This window comes from Lacerta agilis, chromosome 18, assembly GCF_009819535.1.
Source record: "Lacerta agilis isolate rLacAgi1 chromosome 18, rLacAgi1.pri, whole genome shotgun sequence".
In the NCBI taxonomy this organism is placed as follows: domain Eukaryota; kingdom Metazoa; phylum Chordata; class Lepidosauria; order Squamata; family Lacertidae; genus Lacerta; species Lacerta agilis.
In genome coordinates this window covers 7,478,014-7,499,323 of record NC_046329.1, presented here as the reverse complement: position 1 = coordinate 7,499,323, position 21,310 = coordinate 7,478,014, and the positions used below count along the sequence as shown (strand labels likewise).

Below are 21,310 nucleotides of genomic sequence, written 5' to 3'. Positions count from 1 at the left end.
TTGACTTCTGAAACGTCCGAAAACCGAGGCAAAGCTTCGGATCGTTGCAGGCGCCCCGGAAACAATAGCCGGACGTCCGGCTTCCGGAAAACGTTCGGAAACCCGGAACACTTCCAGGTTTTCGACGTTTGGGAACCGAGGCGCTTGAGAACTAAGGTGTTTGCGCATTTGTTGAAAGCATTTAGTTTGACGAATTCGCAGAGCCGGTTTCGGGGCAGCTTTCCACAGCCTTCGTTTCTCCCCCTTTTCATTGCAGGGCAGCGATGGAGACAAAAGCGAAGAAAATTTGGTGGTGGACGAGCTTTGTGTGCGTATAAATAGAGCTTCTTGCGGGCAAACTCCGGGCTAGGGTGCGAGAGAGATAAGAGATAGAATTGTGGAGTTGGCGGGGGACCCCAAGGGTCATCTAGTCCAACCCCTTGCAACGCAGGGATTCCCCAGCCACTCTAGACGGCTTCCAACAAAAGATTTTAAAAAATGCATTAGAACATCGGTCATTAAAAACTTCCCTAAACAGGGCTGCCCGTTTTGCTCGTTCGATGCGCCAATATTGGCTGCTGATATCGTATTTTTCGCTCCATAAGACACACTTTTTTCCTCCTAAAAAGTAAGGGGAAATATCTGTGCGTCTTATAGGGCGAATGGTGGACCCTGGAGCTGAATTGCCCAGGGGCCAAAAGCAGATTGTGCTTTTTATTTTACAAAGAGAAAAGGGGGTGTTGAAAGGACCCCGCTCAGCAGCTGATCAGCAAGAGATTGGGAGAGAGATAAGAGTCCCGGCTCCCTTTCAGCCCCGCCCTCCTTTGTTGAATGTGCTGCAGAGGGAGGTTGTTTGTTTCCCCAGCAGCGACATGGGACTGGCTGATTAGATTATCTGTCTGGAAACAGTAGAAACGGCTCCCTTTCCTTAAGATTTTTCAGAAATGTGAGTTGAACCCCATAAAAATGGGGCTTTTCCTCTTTGCTTTTCCCCCTTTGCAAAAAAAAGCTGCAAAACTTTTAGCTGATCCTCAAAAAAACAGGGCTTTACCCTTTGCAAAAAAAAAGCTGCAAAACTTTTAGCTGATCCTCAAAAAACCAGGGCTTTACCCTTTGCAAAAAAAGCTGCAAAACATTTAGCTGATCCTCAAAAAACAAAAACAGGGCTTTACCCTTTGCAAAAAGAGCTGCAAAACATTTAGCTGATCCTCAAAAAAACAGGGCTTTACCCTTTGCAAAAAAAAAGCTGCAAAACTTTTAGCTGATCCTCAAAAAAACAGGGCTTTTAGAGGAGAAAACCAGAAAAATATTTTTTTTCTGGTTTCCTCCTCTAAAAATGAGGTGCCCTCTATGGTCCAGTGTGTCCTATGCAGCGAAAAATACGGTAATTTCGTTTGAGGTCTGCAGAAAGTGGATAGCTCTTCTCTGAGCGGGAATTATGGAGTTGGAAAGGACCTCTGATACCTGTCTGTCTGTTTGTCTCTCTTTCTCTCTGTGTGCGCCTGTTTCTGTTTCCCCCCATACCAGGATCCCTCCTCCCCCCACAGTGTCAACTCCTTCTCCTCCCGGGAAAACGGGGTCGATAAAATCTCCCTGCAGAGAAAGGAGACCATGCAACTGAGCCCCACATCCTGCAGCTCCTCCCCACCGCGGATCACCAAGGAGGTGGTCACGGTACGTGCGTAATTTCGGGGGATCTATGCCTTCCTGCATTCAGGGGGTCCAGGGGGGAAGGGAGCCCCGACAATTGAGGCATAGGGCAGCCCTTTCTCGTACTGTTTCCACGAACGTCTGGACTTCTGTTTTGCTGATTGGATTTTGTACGTTTATATGCTGCTTAGAGTAGGAAAATGACCTCGCAGGTAAACTGGTCCCGAGTTGGGAAGGAAGGGCTTTACACACCGATAGTGACACCTTGGACTTTGAAAACACCGTAAGAGTCCAGCAGAGCTGGTCGGAACAGACAGTTCTTCAGATGTTTGAAGCTCACCATGTTTGGTGCCTCCAGCTAATTATCACATATTTATAATATAATAAATTTGCTTCCATCAAATTGCGAAGCCGCAGTAAAGCACCAAACCTTAAAAACTTCCCAGTACAAGGCTGCTTTCAGATGTCTTCTAAAAGCCCCCGCCGTTGTTTATTTCCATGACATCTGATGGGAGGGTGCCACTACCGAGAAGGCCCTGCCACCTCACGTCTCGCAGAGAGACAACCACCAGAAGACACACACACACACACCGAGCTAGACCTCAGTTGTCGTCGTGATTTTTTCTTCTTTTAAGAGTGGGAAGGACTTTGTCCGTCTCCCTGAGCTTCTCCGAGAAAGGGATGGGGGCAGAGGTGTAAAAGAAATGAAATCAAAGCAGTAATACCTTCCAGGTAGAGAAAGCGGCCACCCCCGGTTTGAAGTCCAGCACCCCGACTTCCCAAAGCGAAGGGACGGCGCCAGGGTCCTCCAGCAGCAGCACGCCGCAGCTCCGCCCGGGGGTCGCGAAGCAGACGGTGGAATCTCTCGGTAATGGGGCGGGGAGGTCAGAAGCGGGTTCGTGATTTGGGCGGGGAAGGGTGAGGAGGTGTGCGAACTGCTGTCAAACTGGCCTTCCGAGTGCTTTTGGCTTTTTCTTCCTATAGACATAAGGGTGTAAGGCTATCGTCACGCTGCAGTTCCTGCGGCCGCCAGTAGGGGGCCCCCACCCCAACTCCGTTGTGACGAGCTGTGTGCTTCACAGAGCAGCAAAAGAGCTTCACAAGAACAGCTTGCTAAACCGCTGTGTGAAGCACTCGCCCAATTAAACCTCGCTGCGGACATGTTTAATGGAGTGCTTATTATTATTATATCCTAATAATCCATTAGAATATAAGAAGACGCTGTGAAATCAACTCTCAAGATACCAGCAAATAATAACTTGAACAGACAATTCACTCCTGACAATTGCCGCAAACGGTTACTAAGCTATCATCGATAAAAAAATAACAGTGAGGTCGCAATATGCAAAACACCACAATTGGTTGCAAAAACCGTGTCCTGGTATCTGAATGCAATGTGTCCCCTGGAAATTGTTCAATGGGTGAGCGTTTGCATCATGAGTCGGCGATTTCCATTGATCCCTATGGGGAAGTTTCTATTCCGTTCCCAACCATGGAAGGTCGACCCCCCCCCCAAAAAAATGGAATACCTGGAATACTGTGTCCAGTTCTGGGCACCACAGTTCAAGAAGGATACTGACAATACTGACAAGCTGGAACGTGTCCAGAGGAGGGCAACCAAAATGGTCCAAGGCCTGGAAACGATGCCTTAGGAGGAACGGCTTAGGGAGCTGGGTATGTTTAGCCCGGAGAAGAGAAGGTTAAGGGGTGATATGATAGCCATGTTCAAATATATCAAAGGATGTCATATAGAGGAGGGAGAAAGGTTGTTTTCTGCTGCTCCAATGGGGCAATGGATTCAAACTACAAGAAAGAAGATTCCACCTAAACATTAGGAAGAACTTCCTGACAGTATGAGCTGTTGGACAGTGGGATTTGCTGGCAAGGAGTGAGGTGGAGTCTCCTTCTTTGGAGGTCTTTAAGCGGATGCTTGACAGCCATCTGTCATGAATGCTTTGATGGTGTTTCCTGCTTGGCAGGGGGTTGGACTGGATGGCCCTTGGGGTCTCTTCCAACTCTAGGATTCTGTGACTCCCCAAGAACACCCCCTGAGGAAGGGATAAATGTCCTCTGATTTATCTGTTTGCACTCCCTCCCTCCACTCCTCAGCCGGTCAGCAAAAGGCAAGCCAATAAGTTTGGAGAAATGTCCTGTTTGGATATCTGAATCTGCCATGTATATAGCAAGGCTGGGGTACTAATGCTTCATGTTTGGATAAGTGAATTTTCATGGAGCTGAGTGTTTGGAAAGTGTGAAAAGGGTGAAATTGAGCAACAGAGTCACATATCTATCTACTGGATCTGTCTATCTATCTATCTATCATCTATCCTTTTCTTCCACTTCAGCCCTGAGCCTGCGAAATCCACTCACGGTCCAGAGCTCTTACCAAGCCGCTTTCAACATGGCGCATGCGTCTGTCAACGGCGACATGGCGAGCGCGGGGGCCTACGCGGGTCTGCACCTGGTAACCCCGCAGCTCAATGGGGCAGCTGTCGTGGGGGCCGGCAGCTACGGGCGCTCCCCTCTGGTGAGTGTTTCCGGCCATTGGGGCTTGGGGAAACGAGAGGGGGCTGCTCTGTGCCGAGCCCAGCCCCTTGCTCCATCTAGCTCAGTGCTGCCAACACTGGCTGGCAGCATCTCTCCAGCATTTCAGGCAGGCAGGGGGAATGCGCTCAGCCCAGCCTGTCGATGCTGCGGATTAAGCCTGCCACAGCGCTTCCTCTAACCTCAAATGCAAGGTTTCCAGTCCTCATGATTGCGAACGAAAGCTAAGTCCTACCCGAGTCGGAGCCCATCTAGACCAGTGCTGCGTACACTGGCTGGCAGCAGCTCTCCAGGCTTAGCTGAACCCGGAGATGCCAGGGAATTGCACCCGGGACTAATTGAAGACTGGCACTCTGCCGCTGAATTAAAACCTTTCACCTAAAACTGAAAAGCTTTCATGGTTGTGAAATCGAGGGCGGGTTGAAGTAGCTGCATAAGGGATAGGCAAATAACTTCTTTCTTGAGAAGTGGCAAATGGCCATCTCTCCATGGGAAGATGCAGTGCAGGAATCCTTTCCTGCTGGGTCATTGATTCAAATTATTATCTGGATCTTTCAAATAGTTGTTTTTAACTGTCGCTGCGACGAGCTCCCTTCCCCGCTGGTCTCCCAGAACCAGAAGAGGCATGAAAAGGGCAGAGGAGAGGTTGGCTGCACGCAGGCGCAGTCTCCGATTGCTTGGCAAAAAACCCTGGAAAGGTGGGGACTGTGGGGAGACGGGCACTTCCAGCCCCGCCGACCGATTTCCATGGAGAAAGACCTGCCAGAGATGAGCTGCTCCGCTCATTAGGCACGACGCTCTGCCAAGTCTGCGTTTCTGCTAATAAATGAGTTAGCTCCCTCTTTGAACGGTGTGATTCAGTGCCGGCTGGCTCTGTGTGTGAAACTCGCGTTGATTCCTGTTAACCAAAACAAATCCTCTCCTCTGGTCCGACCAGGTCGCCTACGACCCTCACTCTCACCTGCGGGTCCCGGGATTGTCAACGGGGATGCAGGCAGGTGTGCCTTCAGCGAAGCCGTAAGTGATGGCGTGGGGGGGGGGGGTCGGTGTGCGCAGCAAGGGCCAAATTTGGGAATCGAGGAGGGTGGTGTCCCACGGCTGAGCCTCAAAAGGGAAGCAGCGATGTCTAAAAATCTCCCCCTTTTACATTCCTGTGTCTGAGCCTCCGAACTTAACGGATAATACACCTTTCTTCGGAAGATCATTGGGCGCTGCTGGCTTCAAAATTCAAACTGTTAAGCCTTAAATGAAAAAAATGTCGGTTCACAACAGCCCCGCGAAGTAGGTTAGGGACAGAGGGAGACGGACCGGCTTAAGTTCGCCCTGTGACTTTTCCTGACCGATGGGCAAACTCGAACCCTCTTGTCTTCTAGCCTGATGATTTTCAGATTGCGGCTCCCGTCACCGCTGAGTGATGAAGCCTAGGGGTCCCCAAACGTCTCGCAAACAATGGCATGGAGAGCCCTCGAGAAAAGCACACAGCACTCCACACCCAAACATTGTTATTTGCAGCTTTCACTTGTGTGGACAGTTCTTTGTGTTTGGGTTTTTTTGGGAGTGGGTGGCAGAGAGGACCGGAATGGAGTTTATGGGGAAAGGGCTTGGCTGGCAGAGCAGGTGAGGCCCACACCGCAACCCATTTTTTTTGGCAAGGTCTCCCTCGTTTGGTGCAGAGCTCCATAGAACTTTTCCTTCAGTCGTGTATTTATTTAGTTCAATGGCAGCAAAGATTTTAGGGGAATGGCAGTTCAAAGCACCTTCCTTGGAAGGAGGCCTCACCCCGCAGGGAATCGCGGTCCGGGGTCTTTCTGTGTAGCCCAGGGGGCCGTTCCCTTTCCACCCCCCCCCCAAAGCCTGCTCCCCGCTTCCCCTGCAGAGCGTACTCCTTCCACGTCAGCTCCGACGGGCAGATGCAGCCTGTGCCCTTCCCGCCCGACGCCCTCATCGGCTCGGGCATCCCTCGCCACGCCCGCCAGCTCCACACGCTGACGCACGGGGAGGTGGTCTGCGCCGTCACCATCAGCAATTCCACGCAGCACGTCTACACGGGGGGCAAAGGCTGCGTGAAGGTGTGGGACGTGGCCCAGCCGGGCGCAAAGACCCCCGTGGCCCAGCTGGATTGCCTGGTACGTACGAGGGCGGGCGGGTGCGTTGGTTTGCGTGACTCGGTTTCCCAGGCGCATCCCTAGAGTCTCCCAGGACTTGGGTGCTCTTGTGGTCCTTGCAAGATGGTTTCCTACTACGGCTGCCATCAGATGTCTTCTACAAGTCAGATAGTTGTTTATTTCCTTGACATCTGATGGGAGGGCATTCCACAGGGTGGGCACCACCACCGAGAAGGCCCTTCCTGTCATTCCTTCCTGTCTTTTAAAAGAAACTGAGTATGTCACCAATTCCTTCTAGCACCGATCTTCGGGGTGAGTGCCGATCGTTTTGCGTTCAAAATGGCACTTTCCATGTGCAAGAGGGGGGAAAACCCAAAAGGGCAACCCACTAAAAATTAATCAGTTAATAGTGAGGGATGGGCCTAGAATTATGACTTTCTGTTTGGGGTCGGGTGGGGGAAAAGAGGACACGGAATGGAGTCTCCGACAAAGGTTGTGGCTGGCAGGCTGCAGCCCTGAGCAGAACCACTCCATTTGCAATTTTATATTCTAACCTGTAGTAAACATTAAGCTGCTTAAAGGCTGGAATGTGGAGTATCTGGAATGGGGTCAGATGGGGGGAAGAGGACATGGAATGGAGCCTCCGACAAAGGTTGTGGCTGGCAGGCTGGATCACTCCATTTGCAATTTTATATTCTAACCTGTAGTAAACATTAAGCTGCTTAAAGGCTGGAATGCAGAGTATCTGGGATGGGGTCAGGTGGGGGGAAGAGGACATGGAATGGAGTCTCCGACAAAGGTTGTGGCTGGCAGGCTGCAAGCCCTGAGCAGCACCACTCCACCTGCAATTTTATTTTCCAAACGTGACTTAATAAACCTTTTGCCTGTTCGGTTGGCCTAGGATTCAGATGTGTGGGATTGTTCTCTGCTGCGTGTGCCATTGCCTTACGAAAGAAACTGGGAATGTAGCCGTTCCTTCTACCTTAGATTCTGAACGCCTTGCTCCCAAACCTGGAATTGAGTGTTCCGTTTTGGGAACATTCTTTGGAACCGAACGTCCAACAGGGCATCCGATTGGCTGCTTTGGTTTCCGAACGTTTTGGAAGTCGAACGGACTTCCGGAACGCATTCCACCCGACTTCCAAAGTACGGCCGTATTAACAGGGGTGAGCGCTGATCGTTTTTGCCATTCCAAACGGCGCCGGCCGCTTCCTTAAACCATTTCCTCCCTCGCCACAGAACCGGGACAACTACATCCGGTCGTGCAAGCTTCTCCCCGACAGCAGGAGTCTGATCGTGGGCGGGGAGGCCAGCACCCTCTCCATCTGGGACCTGGCGGCTCCGACTCCCCGGATCAAGGCGGAGCTGACGTCCTCTGCCCCGGCCTGCTACGCCCTGGCCATCAGCCCCGATGCCAAGGTCTGCTTTTCCTGCTGCAGCGATGGCAACATCGTGGTCTGGGACCTTCAGAACCAAACTCTTGTTAGGTGAGTGCTGCCTGCTGGCAGTCTTTCTCCTTCTATGGAGGCGCAGTCTGTCTCACTTTCTATGGAGGCGCAGGTTACAGCCACAGCAAAGGTGGCATTTTTCCATCTCCGCCGTATTGGGCAGTTGGCCCCCCTACCTCTCTCGCCCTGATCTGGCCACAGTGATCCATGCGACGGTCACCTCCAGACTTGATTATTGTAACTCGCTCTACGCGGGGCTGCCCCTGAAGCTGACCCAGAAACTCCAGCGGGTGCAGAATGCCGCGGCGAGGCTCCTTACCGGGTCTTTGCCGCGGCACCACATTCATCCAGTGCTTTACCAGCTGCACTGGCTCCCGGTGGAGTACAGGATCAGGTTTAAGGTGCTGGTTTTGACCTTTAAAGCCCTATGCGGCTTAGGACCCTCGTACCTAAGGGACCGCCTCTCCTGGTATGTCCCAGGTAGGACCTTAAGGTCCTCAAATAATAACTTTTTAGAGGTCCCGAGCCACAAGGATGCTAGGTTGGCCTCAACTAGGGCCAGGGCCTTCTCAGTACTGGCCCCGACTTGGTGGAACAGTCTGTCACAAGAGACCAGGGCCCTGCGGGATTTGGCATCTTTCCGCAGGGCCTGCAAGACGGAGCTGTTCCACCTGGCCTTTGTGTTGGTTTCAGTTTAACCCTGATGTTTCGTTCTTCTGGTGTGATTAGTGGGCTACTTAAAAATGAGGCTGCAGTTTAGATTTAATTTTAAATTGTATTTTAATCTGTATTTTAATGAACTGTTTTATGTTTTTGTTGTGATTTTATTGGTGTTAGCCGCCCTGAGCCCGGTTTGGCGGGGAAGGGCGGGGTATAAATAAAAATGTATTATTATTATTATTATTATTATTATTATTATTATTATTATTATTACTACTACTACTACTACTACTACTATTATTATTATTCTGGTGTAGAGAAAACAAGCCCCCCCCCCCCCCCGCTTTCTCCATTTGGTTGCTGTCCACTGTTGGAAACTGGAGACTGGGTGACCGTATTTTGCGCTCTCCTCTTTCACCCTCATTAAGTCAGAACTGCTTAACTTGCCAGTTAGGGGTTCTGAGTGCTTTCAGAAAATAGCACATGGGTGCTTTGAAGGCCCAGAGTTCAGCTGTCTATTGGGGCTTCAAAGCACCAGTGCTGTGCGAGACCCAGCGGATCACTTATTCCAACATGTCTAATCTGTCGTTCCTGGAATATTGAGTGACTCCCTTCTCCTTTAACCCCTTCCTTTCCCAGGCAGTTCCAGGGCCACACGGACGGCGCCAGTTGCATCGACATCTCGAACGACGGCACCAAGCTTTGGACGGGAGGCCTGGACAACACCGTGCGGTGCTGGGACCTCCGGGAAGGGCGCCAGCTTCAGCAGCACGACTTCAACTCACAGGCATGGGGGGGCAAAGGAGGGGGCAGAAGGGGGAGGAGACTCACCTGGTTGAAGTGGGTGTGGCCTCTGGGCAGCCATTAATAGTCGCGAATGATAGACGCAGCCTCCCAGAACCCTCTTGAAAAAGACACCTGTGTTAGCGTCTATCGCTTTCTTGTGGCGGTGAGTTCCATACGTTAACGAATCCCTTGTGTGAACAAGGACTTCCCTGAATCTCTTAACCAATTTCCAGATTTATGAACAAGCGAGAAAAAGCTTTTATCTCTTCTATTGGCACTGGGCATAACTTTATACATATCACATTCCTTAAGAAAAAGCCTTTTTTATGTTTCCAAAATAAAAATAACCAAATATTTTTGGCATGGGGAGGTGCTAAATCCCCGGGGGGGGGGGGGTCTGCAGTATTTTCTTTAGCTTAAAAACAAGGATTCAGAAACGTGAGGAGCAGAGAGGGGTGCTACAGTCCCATTCTCCAAAAAAAAATTCCACCCCCAAACTCCCGGCGATCTTCTTTCCATCCACTCGCCCGCTGGTTTCTCGGAGATTTCAGCAGGTTGTTCCCAGTCAATAATAACGAGGACTAGAAACTTGGGTGCACGTGTGAGAGAAACCACTGCACCTCGGACAACCGAAATAATTACACCGTCCACCCAGCGCCCACTTTCCATTTTCGGTTCTCGCCTCCGTCCACGTTGCAACCGGAAATGAGGACTAGAAACTTGGTGGGTGCTGAAATTAATGCGTGGAAAGGCTGGCCACGGTAATCCAACACCAGAGGGAAAACGGAATATGAGATTGGAAGGAATATTTAGGTATATGTCAATATGCGAAGGTTTTATATATATATATATATTGGGAATGGGAATCAGAAGAAATATAGGCTACAGCGTAACAAAGTTAAGTTAAGAAAGGATATAAGAGGTAGAAATGTGTAATTTGATGATTCGTTTCATATAATAAGATTTTAGAGTTGTGATATGTTGATAAGAATAAGGTTTAAGGTTTAAGATATATTGATTATAATTGTATGATTAAGATTAGAGGTTAAAAAGCAGATTTTACAATGTTACAAAGTTTCTAAAGGGGAACAGAAAGGAACGCAGAAGAGGCGACGTGAGGAAGTCCCAAGTACTAGGATTGTAAAGAAGATTAGGATGAGAAATTAATTGTTTTTGTTTGTGTTTATGTAGTGTCTGTGTATTTTGTGTTTTTCAATTTGAAAAATCCAATAATTTTTTATAAAATAAAAAAAAAGAAATTAACGCAGAGGCTTGCGGAACCCATGGGGCTGTGGCCACAGTTCGGCCACAACCCTGTCCCATGCCCTGCTTTCAGTTCTCTTCCCTCTGGCCCCATCACTGATGGCTGGCAGTCACTTGAAACCCCGATTGGACAGGAGGCAGGGAGCTGACCAGTAGGTGGCGCTAGAGATAATGGCAACTTCCTTAAACGTTGAAATGAGAAGTCTGGAAATGGGGTTTTCACTGCTCCGTTCGCCCTAATGGCTCAGCCAACACTGCCCTCCATCTTCCCCCCACCCCTCTTGCCCTTCCAGATATTTTCCCTGGGTTACTGCCCCACAGGGGAGTGGCTGGCGGTCGGTATGGAGAGCAGCCACGTCGAGATCCTTCACGTCTCGAAGCCGGAGAAGTACCAGCTCCATCTGCACGAGAGCTGCGTCCTCTCCCTCAAGTTCGCCTCCTGCGGTAAGCCTGGGGGTTTCTGCTAAAATTATTATTATCATTGGTTCATATACTGCCCTTGCACCATAGGGTCTTAGTGCGGTTCACGAAATTAAAATTACACAAGGGACGTCGTATTTCGCACTGAGAGCAGCTCAAATTGCTTTTAAATCGGGGGGGGGGGAGGAGGACCCTTTTCCAACCCGGTGGGCCACACCCAGAGGTAAACAGTAGGCAGAGCGACGGGTGCTTCTGCAGGATAGGGCCCATTCCAGAGTGTCCCATTAGCTGCTGGAGAATCAGTTTGGGCTGTTCCGGGAGCGTTGCTGCGCGTCCCTCTCTTTCAACTCGGCCGCACCTTGCTTGCCGTTCCAGCGATCTCGAATCCCACTTCAGACACCAGTGTTGCACGCCACCACAAAACCTGAGTGGGTGACGATGTTTTACTTAATATATGTAGGGTTCGATGTCAGCCTTGTTTGTGCAGGTTCTCAATTGTTCGCTTGCGTTCCTTTGGTGGTGAGAGAGGTTGGGGTTGGCCTCGGCCCAGGAACCTCCCCAAAATGCTTGAGAGAGTGCCCCTCCACAGGAACATACCTCCAAATGTGGTGCTGATGTACGTGAATGGGAACCTTAGTTCTCAAAATGCCATATTTTTTGCTCCATAAGACACACTTTTTTCCTCCTGAAAAGTAAGGGGAAATATCTGTGTGTCTTATGGAGCGAATGGTGGACCCTGGAGCTGAATTGCCCAGGGGCCAAAAGAGGATCGTGCTTTTTATTTTACAAAGAGAAAAGGGAGTGTTGAAAGGACCCCGCTCAGCAGCTGATCAGCAAGAGATCGGGAGGGAGATAAGAGTCCCGGCTCCCTTTCAGCCCCGCCCTCCATTGTTGAATGTGCTGCAGAGGGAGGTTGTTTGTTTCCCCAGCGACATGGGACTGGCTGATTAGATTATCTGTCTAGAAACTGTAGAAAAGGCTCCCTTTCCTTTAGAAGCTGTAGAAATGTGAGTTGAACCCCATAAAACCAAGACTTTTCCCTTTGCAAATAAAGCTGCAAAACTTTTAGCTGATCCTCAAAAAAAAAAAAACAGGGCTCTTCCGTTTGCAAAAAAGCTGCAAAACCTTTAGCTGATCCTCAAAAAAACAGGACTTTTAGAGGAGGAAAAACAGAAATATTTTTTTTTCTTGTTTCCTCCTCTAAAAACGAGGTGTGCCCTATGGTCCAGTGCACCCTATGGAGCGAAAAATACGGTATTTTCCCTCTTTACAGGGAAATGGTTCGTAAGCACTGGGAAGGACAACTTATTGAACGCTTGGCGAACACCCTACGGGGCCAGCATATTCCAGGTAAGTGAGAGGCAGGGTCAGGCCGCTGATGGGTGAGAGACGGGACCTACGCAGAGTAGCTGTGGACCGACAATCCATTTACCCGTAAGGATTGATGGTAGTTTTGTCTAGCTTCCTAGTCTAGCTTTCCTGAGCCGCTGTCAGGTTCGGAGAGAGAACGGTGACCTCCTGCTCTCGTGGAAACCTGTTGGGCTTTTCGTTTTAACCGGAAAAGCCTCAAAACCAGTTTAGCACTTGGAGTGGTGTCCAGCTATGCCTCCTTCTGCGTTTTCCTGCTTCTCCAGTGCTTTAGCAGAGTTGTTTCAAACTTTTTACTACTTCTTCTTGCGCAACGGTATGTGTGCCTTGTGCCAGCGATAAACTCCCACAATGTCTGGGCTGTTTCAAGCAAATACGCTTTATTTGCAAGCATATAAATCACGGAGCTTGTCCAGGAGATACGGACGACATCTCCTGCCTCTCCACTTCGCTCAAAAGCGAAAGTAAGACTGAACAGGAAATAAACAGTGCATCACATAAACCTGGCCTCCTTTCAACATTCACCCTTTCTCTCTCTCTCTCTCTCTCTCTCTCTCACTCCCCCCTTTAAAAAACAACAACACCCTTTCAGTCCAAGGAGTCTTCTTCGGTTCTCAGCTGCGACATTTCCACCGACGACCAGTTCATCGTCACCGGTTCCGGAGACAAGAAGGCGTCCGTCTACGAAGTGATGTACTGAGGACAAGCCAGACTCCTCGCTGAAAGAGAGAGGGCCGGACGAGCCCCCCTGGTGTTTGGAAACCCCCCCCCCTCCCAGCCAAAGAATACACTTAAAACAAACTTAGCCCGGAGAGCAAACTTGGACTCCTCTTTTTCTCTCTCTCTCTCTCCGGCTAAGCACCTTCCTTTCGTGGATGAGGGTTTCTGTGTGTGCCTGCGTTTGTAAAAGGGGAAGGGGAAGAGACGAGAATTTCGGAAAAAAGGACTCTTGCTGCTGCTTTTAATTCTCCCCGGTCTGATTTTTATTTTTTATTTTTGGGGGGTGGGGTCAAGAGGGAGTAGGGTTGTCTCTCCCCCGCAACTCTCTCTCTCTCTCCTTAATTGTGTGTTCGAATCTAAACTCCTCGGAACTTGTTTCTTGTGTGTTTTGATCTTTTTTTTTAAGAATCTTTAAAATAAAAAAAAACGGGATGGGTTGTTTTGTGGCACAACTCGGCCTCTGTTCCTTTTGTTTGGGAGATTTCTCTCTGCCCGTCTTCGTCTCTTTCTTACTTGTCCTCTTCCTCTCGGTGTGTCTTTCTCTCTTTCCTCTTTTATTAATTTTTTTTAAAATTAAATTTTGCATAAATTTCCCCATACGTCATTTAACATTTCTTCAAATCTTACACAACATCTTCGGACTTCCCTCTACCACGTCTAGAGATTTCCATTTTCCAAATTTAATCCTGCGTTTTCATTATTTCGCTGTTGCTTAAACAGTCATCACTGATTATCGTATTCCCAAATCACCTTCATAACATTTCATATCATCCACCTTACAAAACTTCCTGCGAACCCACTGGCGTAGGAAGGGCGGGGCGCCCCGGGAAGCGCGATCCCGGTAGGGTTTCATCTCAGCTGACCCCCCCAAAACCGCGCTGCGTGCCATGCCCCCAGAACACATGCCACGCCCCTGCGGGCAGCACGCCACGCCCCCAGAATGTGCGCCATGCCCCCAGAATGTGTGCCAGCCCCACCCCGCCTGCTTCCTGCCCCCGGTGCCGGAGCATGAAGCTCCACCACTGTGCAAACCTACTAGTGTAATTTGTTGTTTACAATTTTCAAATAATTTTCAGTATTTTTCCAGTCCTCTTAAGAATTTCTGGTACCGTTGGTTTTGGATTCTCCCTATCATCTTGTCCAACTCTCTTTCCTCTGTTCTGTCTCCTTCCTGGCTTGAGAACAGTACATGTGAAAAGGATCAAGGAGTCTTGGTAGACCAGAAACTTGACATGAGTCAACAGTGTGATGCAGCAGCTAAAAAAGCCAATGCAATTCTGGGCTGCATCAATAGGAGTATAGCGTCTAGATCAAAGGAAGTAATAGTACCGCTGTATTCCGCTCTGGTCAGACCTCACCTGGAATACTGTGTCCAGTTCTGGGCACCACAGTTCAAGGAGGATACTGACAAGCTGGAACGTGTCCAGAGGAGGGCAACCAAAATGGTCCAAGGCCTGGAAACGATGCCTTAGGAGGAACGGCTTAGGGAACTGGGTATGTTTGGCCTGGAGAAGAGAAGGTTAAGGGGTGATAGGATAGCCATGTTCAAATATATCGAAGGATGTCATATAGAGGAGGGAGAAAGGTTGTTTTCTGCTTCCCCGGAGAAGCAGACACGGAGCAATGGATTCAAACTACAAGAAAGAAGATTCCACCTAAACATTAGGAAGAACTTCCTGACAGTAAGAGCTGTTCGGTAGTGGAATTTGCTGCCAAGGAGTGTGGTGGAGTCTCCTTCTTTGGAGGTCTTTAAGCGGAGGCTTGACAGCCATCTGTCAGGAATGCTTTGATGGTGTTTCCTGCTTGGCAGGGGGTTGGACTGGATGGCCCTTGGGGTCTCTTCCAACTCTAGGATTCTATGATCCTTCCTTCCTTGGGGAGCTTCCAGGGAGACGGGCAGGTCACAAGGTAGTTTTCCGAACGACGACTTACCTTGAACCCCAGAATTTTCTGCGCTGCCAAGAAACGCCATCTTCCCACACAAGCAAGAGAACATATATTGTGGTTCAATATTCTCTTCCAGGCGGGTAAAGACATTCAGGGAGCGTGGCTGGGGCTTGTGGCCTGGGGGACAGTCCCCAAGGGCTAGACGAGAGAGATCTGTGGCCCTCCGGCCCTCTGCTCCCCCCCCAACCCCTGCAGATGAGTGCTTATAGCACCCTGTGTGAGAGCCAGTGTGGTGTAGTGTTTAAAAGCATTAGACTTGTAATCTGGTGAACCGGGTTCGATTCCCCGCTCCTCCACATGCAGCTGCTGGGTGACCTTGGGCTAGTCACACTTCTCTGAAGTCTCTCAGCCCCACTCTCCTCACAGAGTGTTTGTTGTGGGGGAGGAAGGGAAAAGGAGAATGTGAGCCGCTTTGAGACTCCTTCGGGTTGTGATAAAGCGGGGTATCAAATCCAAACTCTTCCTGTGGAAATGGGAATAGACCTTACTGCAGTCCCCTTCAGGGCGAGATTGCCCAAATGGGTGTCATCTATAGCCGCCGATGCACCTTGTGGGCTCGGTACAGCTCTTCTCTGTGCCATAGACAGGCCCCGTCTTACCCATAGAGGCTAGTGGTGTGCGGCACCAGGGCGCCAAGTTCTGGAGGGCACCAGGGTGGAATCCGGGGAACACCGAACAAGCGCGCGCTGAGTGACCGAGGGCACGTGCGCCGCTGCCACAGAGCGCCGGCTCAGTTTTTTCCCTTTTAGCCTGCAGGCGTCGAATTCTGCAGGGCGCCAGAAGGCTAAAAGGGGAAAAAACAAGGCGGCGGGAGCGGCGCACGTGCCCTTGCACCCTCGGTGTGCTGCCTGCCGTGGCCACTGCGGCATGAAGCGCCCAGCTGAGCCGGGAGGCTCCGCGCCCAGGCTCTGCCTCTTCCCCTCAGAAAAAAATACAAAACCGCGTATATCACTGGAAGAATTGCATAAATATGAAACTAAACTGACAATATCACAATGCAAAGGGCATTTATAAATATTTCACCGGAGGCAAACCTATATATGCTTTAAATCATCAAAGTGCAATTTACAAAGTGCAAAAATACAAAGTGCCATACAATGCTCAATATAATGATGAAGATGGTATAGCAAATGTCTGTATCAGACGCGTAGGTCCATCCTCACAATGTTGGGGAAGGTTATTCAGAATCCCTCCAACATGTGGGTGTGTTCTCTGTATCTCCCAAGTTAAATACTTGCAGGCAGGCTAAAATTTAAAGGAACAGATTACTTTGATTACTATGATATTGTCAGTTCAGTTTCATATTTATGCAATTCTTCCGGTGATATACGCGGTTTTGTATTTTTTCCTGAGGTACAGATACCGTGGCTGTCGTCGTTTCTGCCTCTTCCCCGCCGGAGGAGCCACCCTCCCGTCGCCGCCCGCCTCCTCCAGGTCGACAACTCTGGGAAAGGGGTGGGCGCCGGAGGGATCTTCGCACCACAGCGCCGGATAAGCTTAAGACGGCCCTGACCGGAGAACACGTGGAAGGTCTCGGGTTCAAATCTCCGACATCTCCACGTAGGGGAGGGAAAGGCTTCCGGTCGAAACCCCGCAGGACCTGCTGAGAGTCGACCGAGGGCTTGCCCACGCCAGAGTTCACTGTGCACACAGCCATTTCCGTTCCTGTATAATTTCCGTAAATTCAGGTTTACACAATACGGGGACAACCCAATGAATTTTTTTTGGGGGGGGATTGGGGCTCCAAACTACTCCACGCGGCGTCGCAGATTATTCGGTGTTTTTTGGGCGCACGGATCCAGTGTCGCTTCCTGATGCTTCTCTTTGTGGACCTGCTACTTCCCCAACACTTGAACGTTTCCTCTTTTTTTTTGGCTGGGCTCATAACTCTGCCCAGTGCAGAATGGAGGAATGCATTTCCCCTCCCTCCTGCCCCCTTTTGACCCCTCGGGTTTTCCCAAACCCAGAAAACTGCACAAAGCAAAGCACTTAAAAAAAAAAAAGAATCTGCACCAGATATATCGGGCAAGAATCTGCATGGTGGCGGGGTTGGTCTAGATGACTCTTGGGGTCCCTTCCAACTCTACAACATTGTAGGAACTGCGTGCTGAGATTTTGCAATCGCTCCCGTTTCTTTTCCAGCCTGTTAGTAAGGCGGAGGGGATGAGGAGCTTTTATATAGAGATTGAGAGAGGGGATCCCTCAGGTTTGCACAAAACCGGGAAATTGCAAAAGCAAATTTACAATTGCCTGGCTGTGCTTATGCATATTTATTGGGGTGGGGGGATTATATATATATATATATATATATATATATATATATATATATATATATATATATATATATATATATATATATAATTGTCATCATCGAATAAACATTGGATGGCGGAGACAAACGCAAAAAAAGAAGACATGAGAGGGACCAAAGCTGCTCATTATCTGCCCTATATACATGGAAACGTAATGATGTTGTCACACTGCAATTCAACAGCAGAGTGAGGAACGGTCGGTTGACCCAGGTGAGCTGCTCAATGCCTCTCCCCCCCCCTTCCTTACCTACAGCAAGTTTTTCGGAGGGTGGGGAGAAGGCCCTTTACCTGTATTTTTCCCAATTTTATATTGAACAGCCATGCCTCCCCCCACCCAAAAGAGCCCTGGGAAGTGTAGTTTCTTCAGGGTGCTACAATACTCGGAAGGGGTTAGTCAATCCTTTCTCGCAGGGAATTCTGGGAACCATGGCGCAGCAGCCCTGGTGAAGTTTGGGTCTGGTTTGGGGGAAACGGCACCGCAGCCCAAACAGGACCCCTTTGCCACCTCTCCCCTTCTGGCAGCCTTTCCTAGATCCCAAACTTTCCCCGTCTCTCTGCGGCTTTTGAGTCGGTCCTTCCAGTTAATGAACGGTGGCTTGCGCTTCCGCGGCGGATCACGGCGGGGATTTATTTAGTGGCATGCAAGGGGTTGAGCTAGATGAGCTCTGGAGGGTCCCTCCCGACTCTGATAATCCATTCTGCGATTGCTTCTCCCCCCACCAACCCCGTGCGGACCCACAGATCTCAGCCGCCGTTTTCCAACACATTTAATTAGGGGGCGATTCAAGGCGGCCGGTTTCTTTAGCGCACACCAGAGGGGAAATTCGGCGGTGATTTTAAACGTCCGTGTTTGGTCGGAAGGGGCTGGCCGGAGACGTGATGAAGGGCAGCGGTCGGTCTCCCTCGCTTGTCAATCACAGTGTGGGGAAGGGGAGAATAATCTTTGTTCATGGGGTGTGTGTGGCAGGGAGATTCCAGGGCAGCTTCCTGAGAACGTTCGCCGCTGCTTTCAATTTAAAGAGGGAGGTTGCTAGTCCTCATGAGGTGGCAAGCGACGTCAAAAACGAAGGCCGCCGGACAGGATTTCTTGGGGGTATTCTCCCTCCGTCAAGTTCATGGCTGTTCCTTCATCAATGCATGGAGGGAGGTGGGAGCTAGAAGCTCCAGCTTGGGGGTGGGGGGGAGTCCCAGAAAATAAAATAAGAAAATTACAAGGACAGCCAAGCGCCCTTCTGCTTCTCAGTACACCAGTTCGTAAACGGTGGCCTTCTTGTCTCCCGATCCTGTCACGATGAATTTGTCGTTGGCCGAGATGTCGCAGCTCAGGACCGAAGACGACTCTTTGGACTGCCGGAGGAAAGCAAAAGGGGGCAATTCTTAATTTCGCATTTCGGAAACGCGAGTGGCCTGCCTCGTTGGACCGTTTTTTTTGACCCGGCATTAACGTTTCCAATGGGGGGGGGCGGCCGTGTGCCTCTTACAAACGGACATCACCAGTGCCGGATTTACGAGCTAAACAAGCTATAGCTTAGGGCCCCACTCTCTTGGGGGCACCCCAAAAAAATTTTAAAGGGGGGGAAAACTGGATGTACATTTCCAAAATACAGGTGAAACTCGAAAAATTAGAATCTGATGGAAAGCTTCATTTCTTTCAGTAATTCAACTTAAAAGGTGAAACTAATATATGAGATAAACTCATGACATGCAAAGTGAGATATGTCAAGCCTTTATTTTTTATAAATGTGATGATTATGGTGTACAGCTGATGAGAACCCCAAATTAACAATCTCAACTTTGGGGTTTTCATCAGCTGTGCGCCATAATCATCACAATTATAACAAGCAAAGGCTTGACATTTCTCGCTTTGCGTGTCATGAGTCTACAGTGGTGCCTCGCAAGACGAAATTAATTCCGCGAGTCGTTTTGCATTGCGAAAATTTCGTCTTGCGAAGCACGGTTTCCCATAGGAATGCACTGAAATTTAATTCCCATAGGAATGCATTGAAATTTTCGTCTTGCGAAGCACGGCTATAGAAAAATTCGTCTTGCGAGTCACCTAAAAAATCGCAAAACCCTTTCGTCTAGCGAGTTTTTCGTTGCACGAGGCATTCGTCTTGCGAGGTACCACTGTATCTCATATATTAAACTCCAGTAGCTAATGAAAACAATTGCTTACATAAATGGACTTTTCCACGATATTCTCATTTTTCGAGTTTCACCTGTATAAGATATAAAACCTACCACATACAGCAACAGCATTTTGTGTTGTGTAGGCTCCTATGATGTAAGTCATGGGCCCCGCCTGCTGGTCTGCTCCCTAAAATATCACTGGTTTGCTCCTTTCTATATATAGGGTAAAAGCAGAGACATCACCTTGCCGACAAAGGTCCGTATAGTTAAAGCTATGGTTTTCCCAGTAGTAATGTACGGAAGTGAGAGCTGGACCATAAAGAAGGCTGATCGCCGAAGAATGGATGCTTTTGAATTATGGTGCTGGAGGAGACTCTTGAGAGTCCCATGGACTGCAAGAAGATCAAACCTATCCATTCTTAAAGAAATCAGCCCTGAGTGCTGGACAGATCCTGAAGTTGAGGCTCCAGGACTTTGGCCACCTCATGAGAAGAGAAGACTCCCTAGAAAAGACCCTGATGTTGGGAAAGATGGAGGGCACAAGGAGAAGGGGACGACAGAGGATGAGATGGTTGGACAGTGTTCTCGAAGCGACTGGCATGAGTTTGGCCAAACTGCGGGAGGCAGTGAAGGATAGGCGTGCCTGGCGTGCTCTGGTCCATGGGGTCACGAAGAGTCGGACACGACTGAACGACTGAACAACAACAACAACATATAGGGTGCCTACATTCTGCATGTGCAAATGGCTTTAGATACCCATGAGGTCCATAAATTACCGCATAGCATATATTCAACACAAAAAAGCGACAATTTGTTGTTGACAAAGGACAGCTGACATATAAAGGGCCCCATTACCTTCAGCAGCTTAGGGCCTCATCAAACCTACAGATCCTGCCCTGGACATTACATAGGTCAAACCAAGGGTTGCAAATTGTAGCAACTCAGAATTTATTTATTTTTTAAGCATGGAAAACCCTCTTCCGCATGTCAGCAAACCACTCAGGGATGTGGTAGGTGGGGTTGAGAGGGAGCAGCCCCCTCCCCTCTGTGAGAACAGGGTGCTGGACCAGATGGGCCCCACCTGCAAGATCCTGGGTTCGAATCCCCACTTGAGCCACGAAGCTCACTCTTGCACTAGCCTACCCCACAGGGTTGTTACGAGGACGAAACAAGAGAAGGAAGTTGGGGTATACGTGTAATATAGAAATCAGCCCCCTCCACCCTGAACCCCATGGATAGCTCCAGCCCCCACCATACCTGGAATATGCTCGCGCCATAAGGCGTCCGCCAGGCGTTGAGGAGATTATCTTTCCCTGTGCTGATAAACCATTTTCCTGTGGGGAAAGAGAAAGGGGGAGACATTGCCGGGTTCGCAGCCCAGAAGGGATCTTAAAAAGGAAGCTAACCCCGAAACTCTGCTGCTGGGATTTGCAGGTAGACTGCTCCTGGGCTGGGGAGCTCCACTTTCTCGAAAAGGAAACGGTTGGTCAACAAACCGACCCCATAATTCTGCTGCTAGTCCTCAGCGGCTGGGATTTGGAGGTAGACTGCTCCTGGGCTGGGGAGCTCCACTTTCTTCAAAAGGAAACGGTCAACAAACTGACCCCATAATTCTGCTGCTAGTCCCCAGCGGCTGGGATTTGGAGGTAGACTGCTCCTAGGCTGGGGAGCTGTACTTTGTTATCCTTGTCCATAGAGCTTATACCTCCTCAAGAAAAGGGCAAGATTTGTAGGACTAGGCTGAGCAGATCTTCAGGCCAAAGCGGCGTTGCTGCAGAGAGTACTGTCAAGAGCAGTCTTCCTCAACCTCGGCCCTCCAGATGTTTTGGGACTACAAATCCCATGATGCCTAGCTATAGCAGGACCAGTGGTCAGGCATGATGGGAATTGTTGTCTCAAAACATCTGGAGGGCCGAGGTTGAGGAAGCCTGCCCAAGAGGGTCTTTCCATAGCAATAAAACTGCTGGCTCATTTGCAA

At 49.6% G+C, this 21,310-nt stretch overlaps 2 protein-coding genes across 2 annotated transcripts in view; one reads left to right on the top strand and one right to left on the bottom strand.

Moving 5' to 3' along the window:
• The window catches only part of LOC117039562 (transducin-like enhancer protein 1), a 38,621-nt gene extending 25,643 nt beyond the window's left edge, over positions 1-12,978 (top strand). Inside the window, exons 11-21 of the mRNA XM_033136716.1 lie at positions 257-307; positions 1,507-1,653; positions 2,362-2,497; positions 3,975-4,156; positions 5,111-5,190; positions 6,050-6,299; positions 7,518-7,765; positions 9,026-9,173; positions 10,729-10,879; positions 12,129-12,205; positions 12,816-12,978. Of these exons, the coding sequence (XP_032992607.1) occupies positions 257-307; positions 1,507-1,653; positions 2,362-2,497; positions 3,975-4,156; positions 5,111-5,190; positions 6,050-6,299; positions 7,518-7,765; positions 9,026-9,173; positions 10,729-10,879; positions 12,129-12,205; positions 12,816-12,923 (1,578 nt within the window). The 3' untranslated portion in view covers positions 12,924-12,978. The remainder of the gene's footprint in view (positions 1-256; positions 308-1,506; positions 1,654-2,361; positions 2,498-3,974; positions 4,157-5,110; positions 5,191-6,049; positions 6,300-7,517; positions 7,766-9,025; positions 9,174-10,728; positions 10,880-12,128; positions 12,206-12,815) is intronic.
• Positions 12,979-17,968: 4,990 nt separating this feature from the next.
• TLE2 (TLE family member 2, transcriptional corepressor) overlaps positions 17,969-21,310 on the bottom strand; it is a 40,681-nt gene continuing 37,339 nt past the window's right edge. The window contains exons 18-19 of the mRNA XM_033136623.1: positions 20,590-20,666; positions 17,969-18,549 (exon numbers count right to left, since the gene is read on the bottom strand). Of these exons, the coding sequence (XP_032992514.1) occupies positions 18,442-18,549; positions 20,590-20,666 (185 nt within the window). The 3' untranslated portion in view covers positions 17,969-18,441. The remainder of the gene's footprint in view (positions 18,550-20,589; positions 20,667-21,310) is intronic.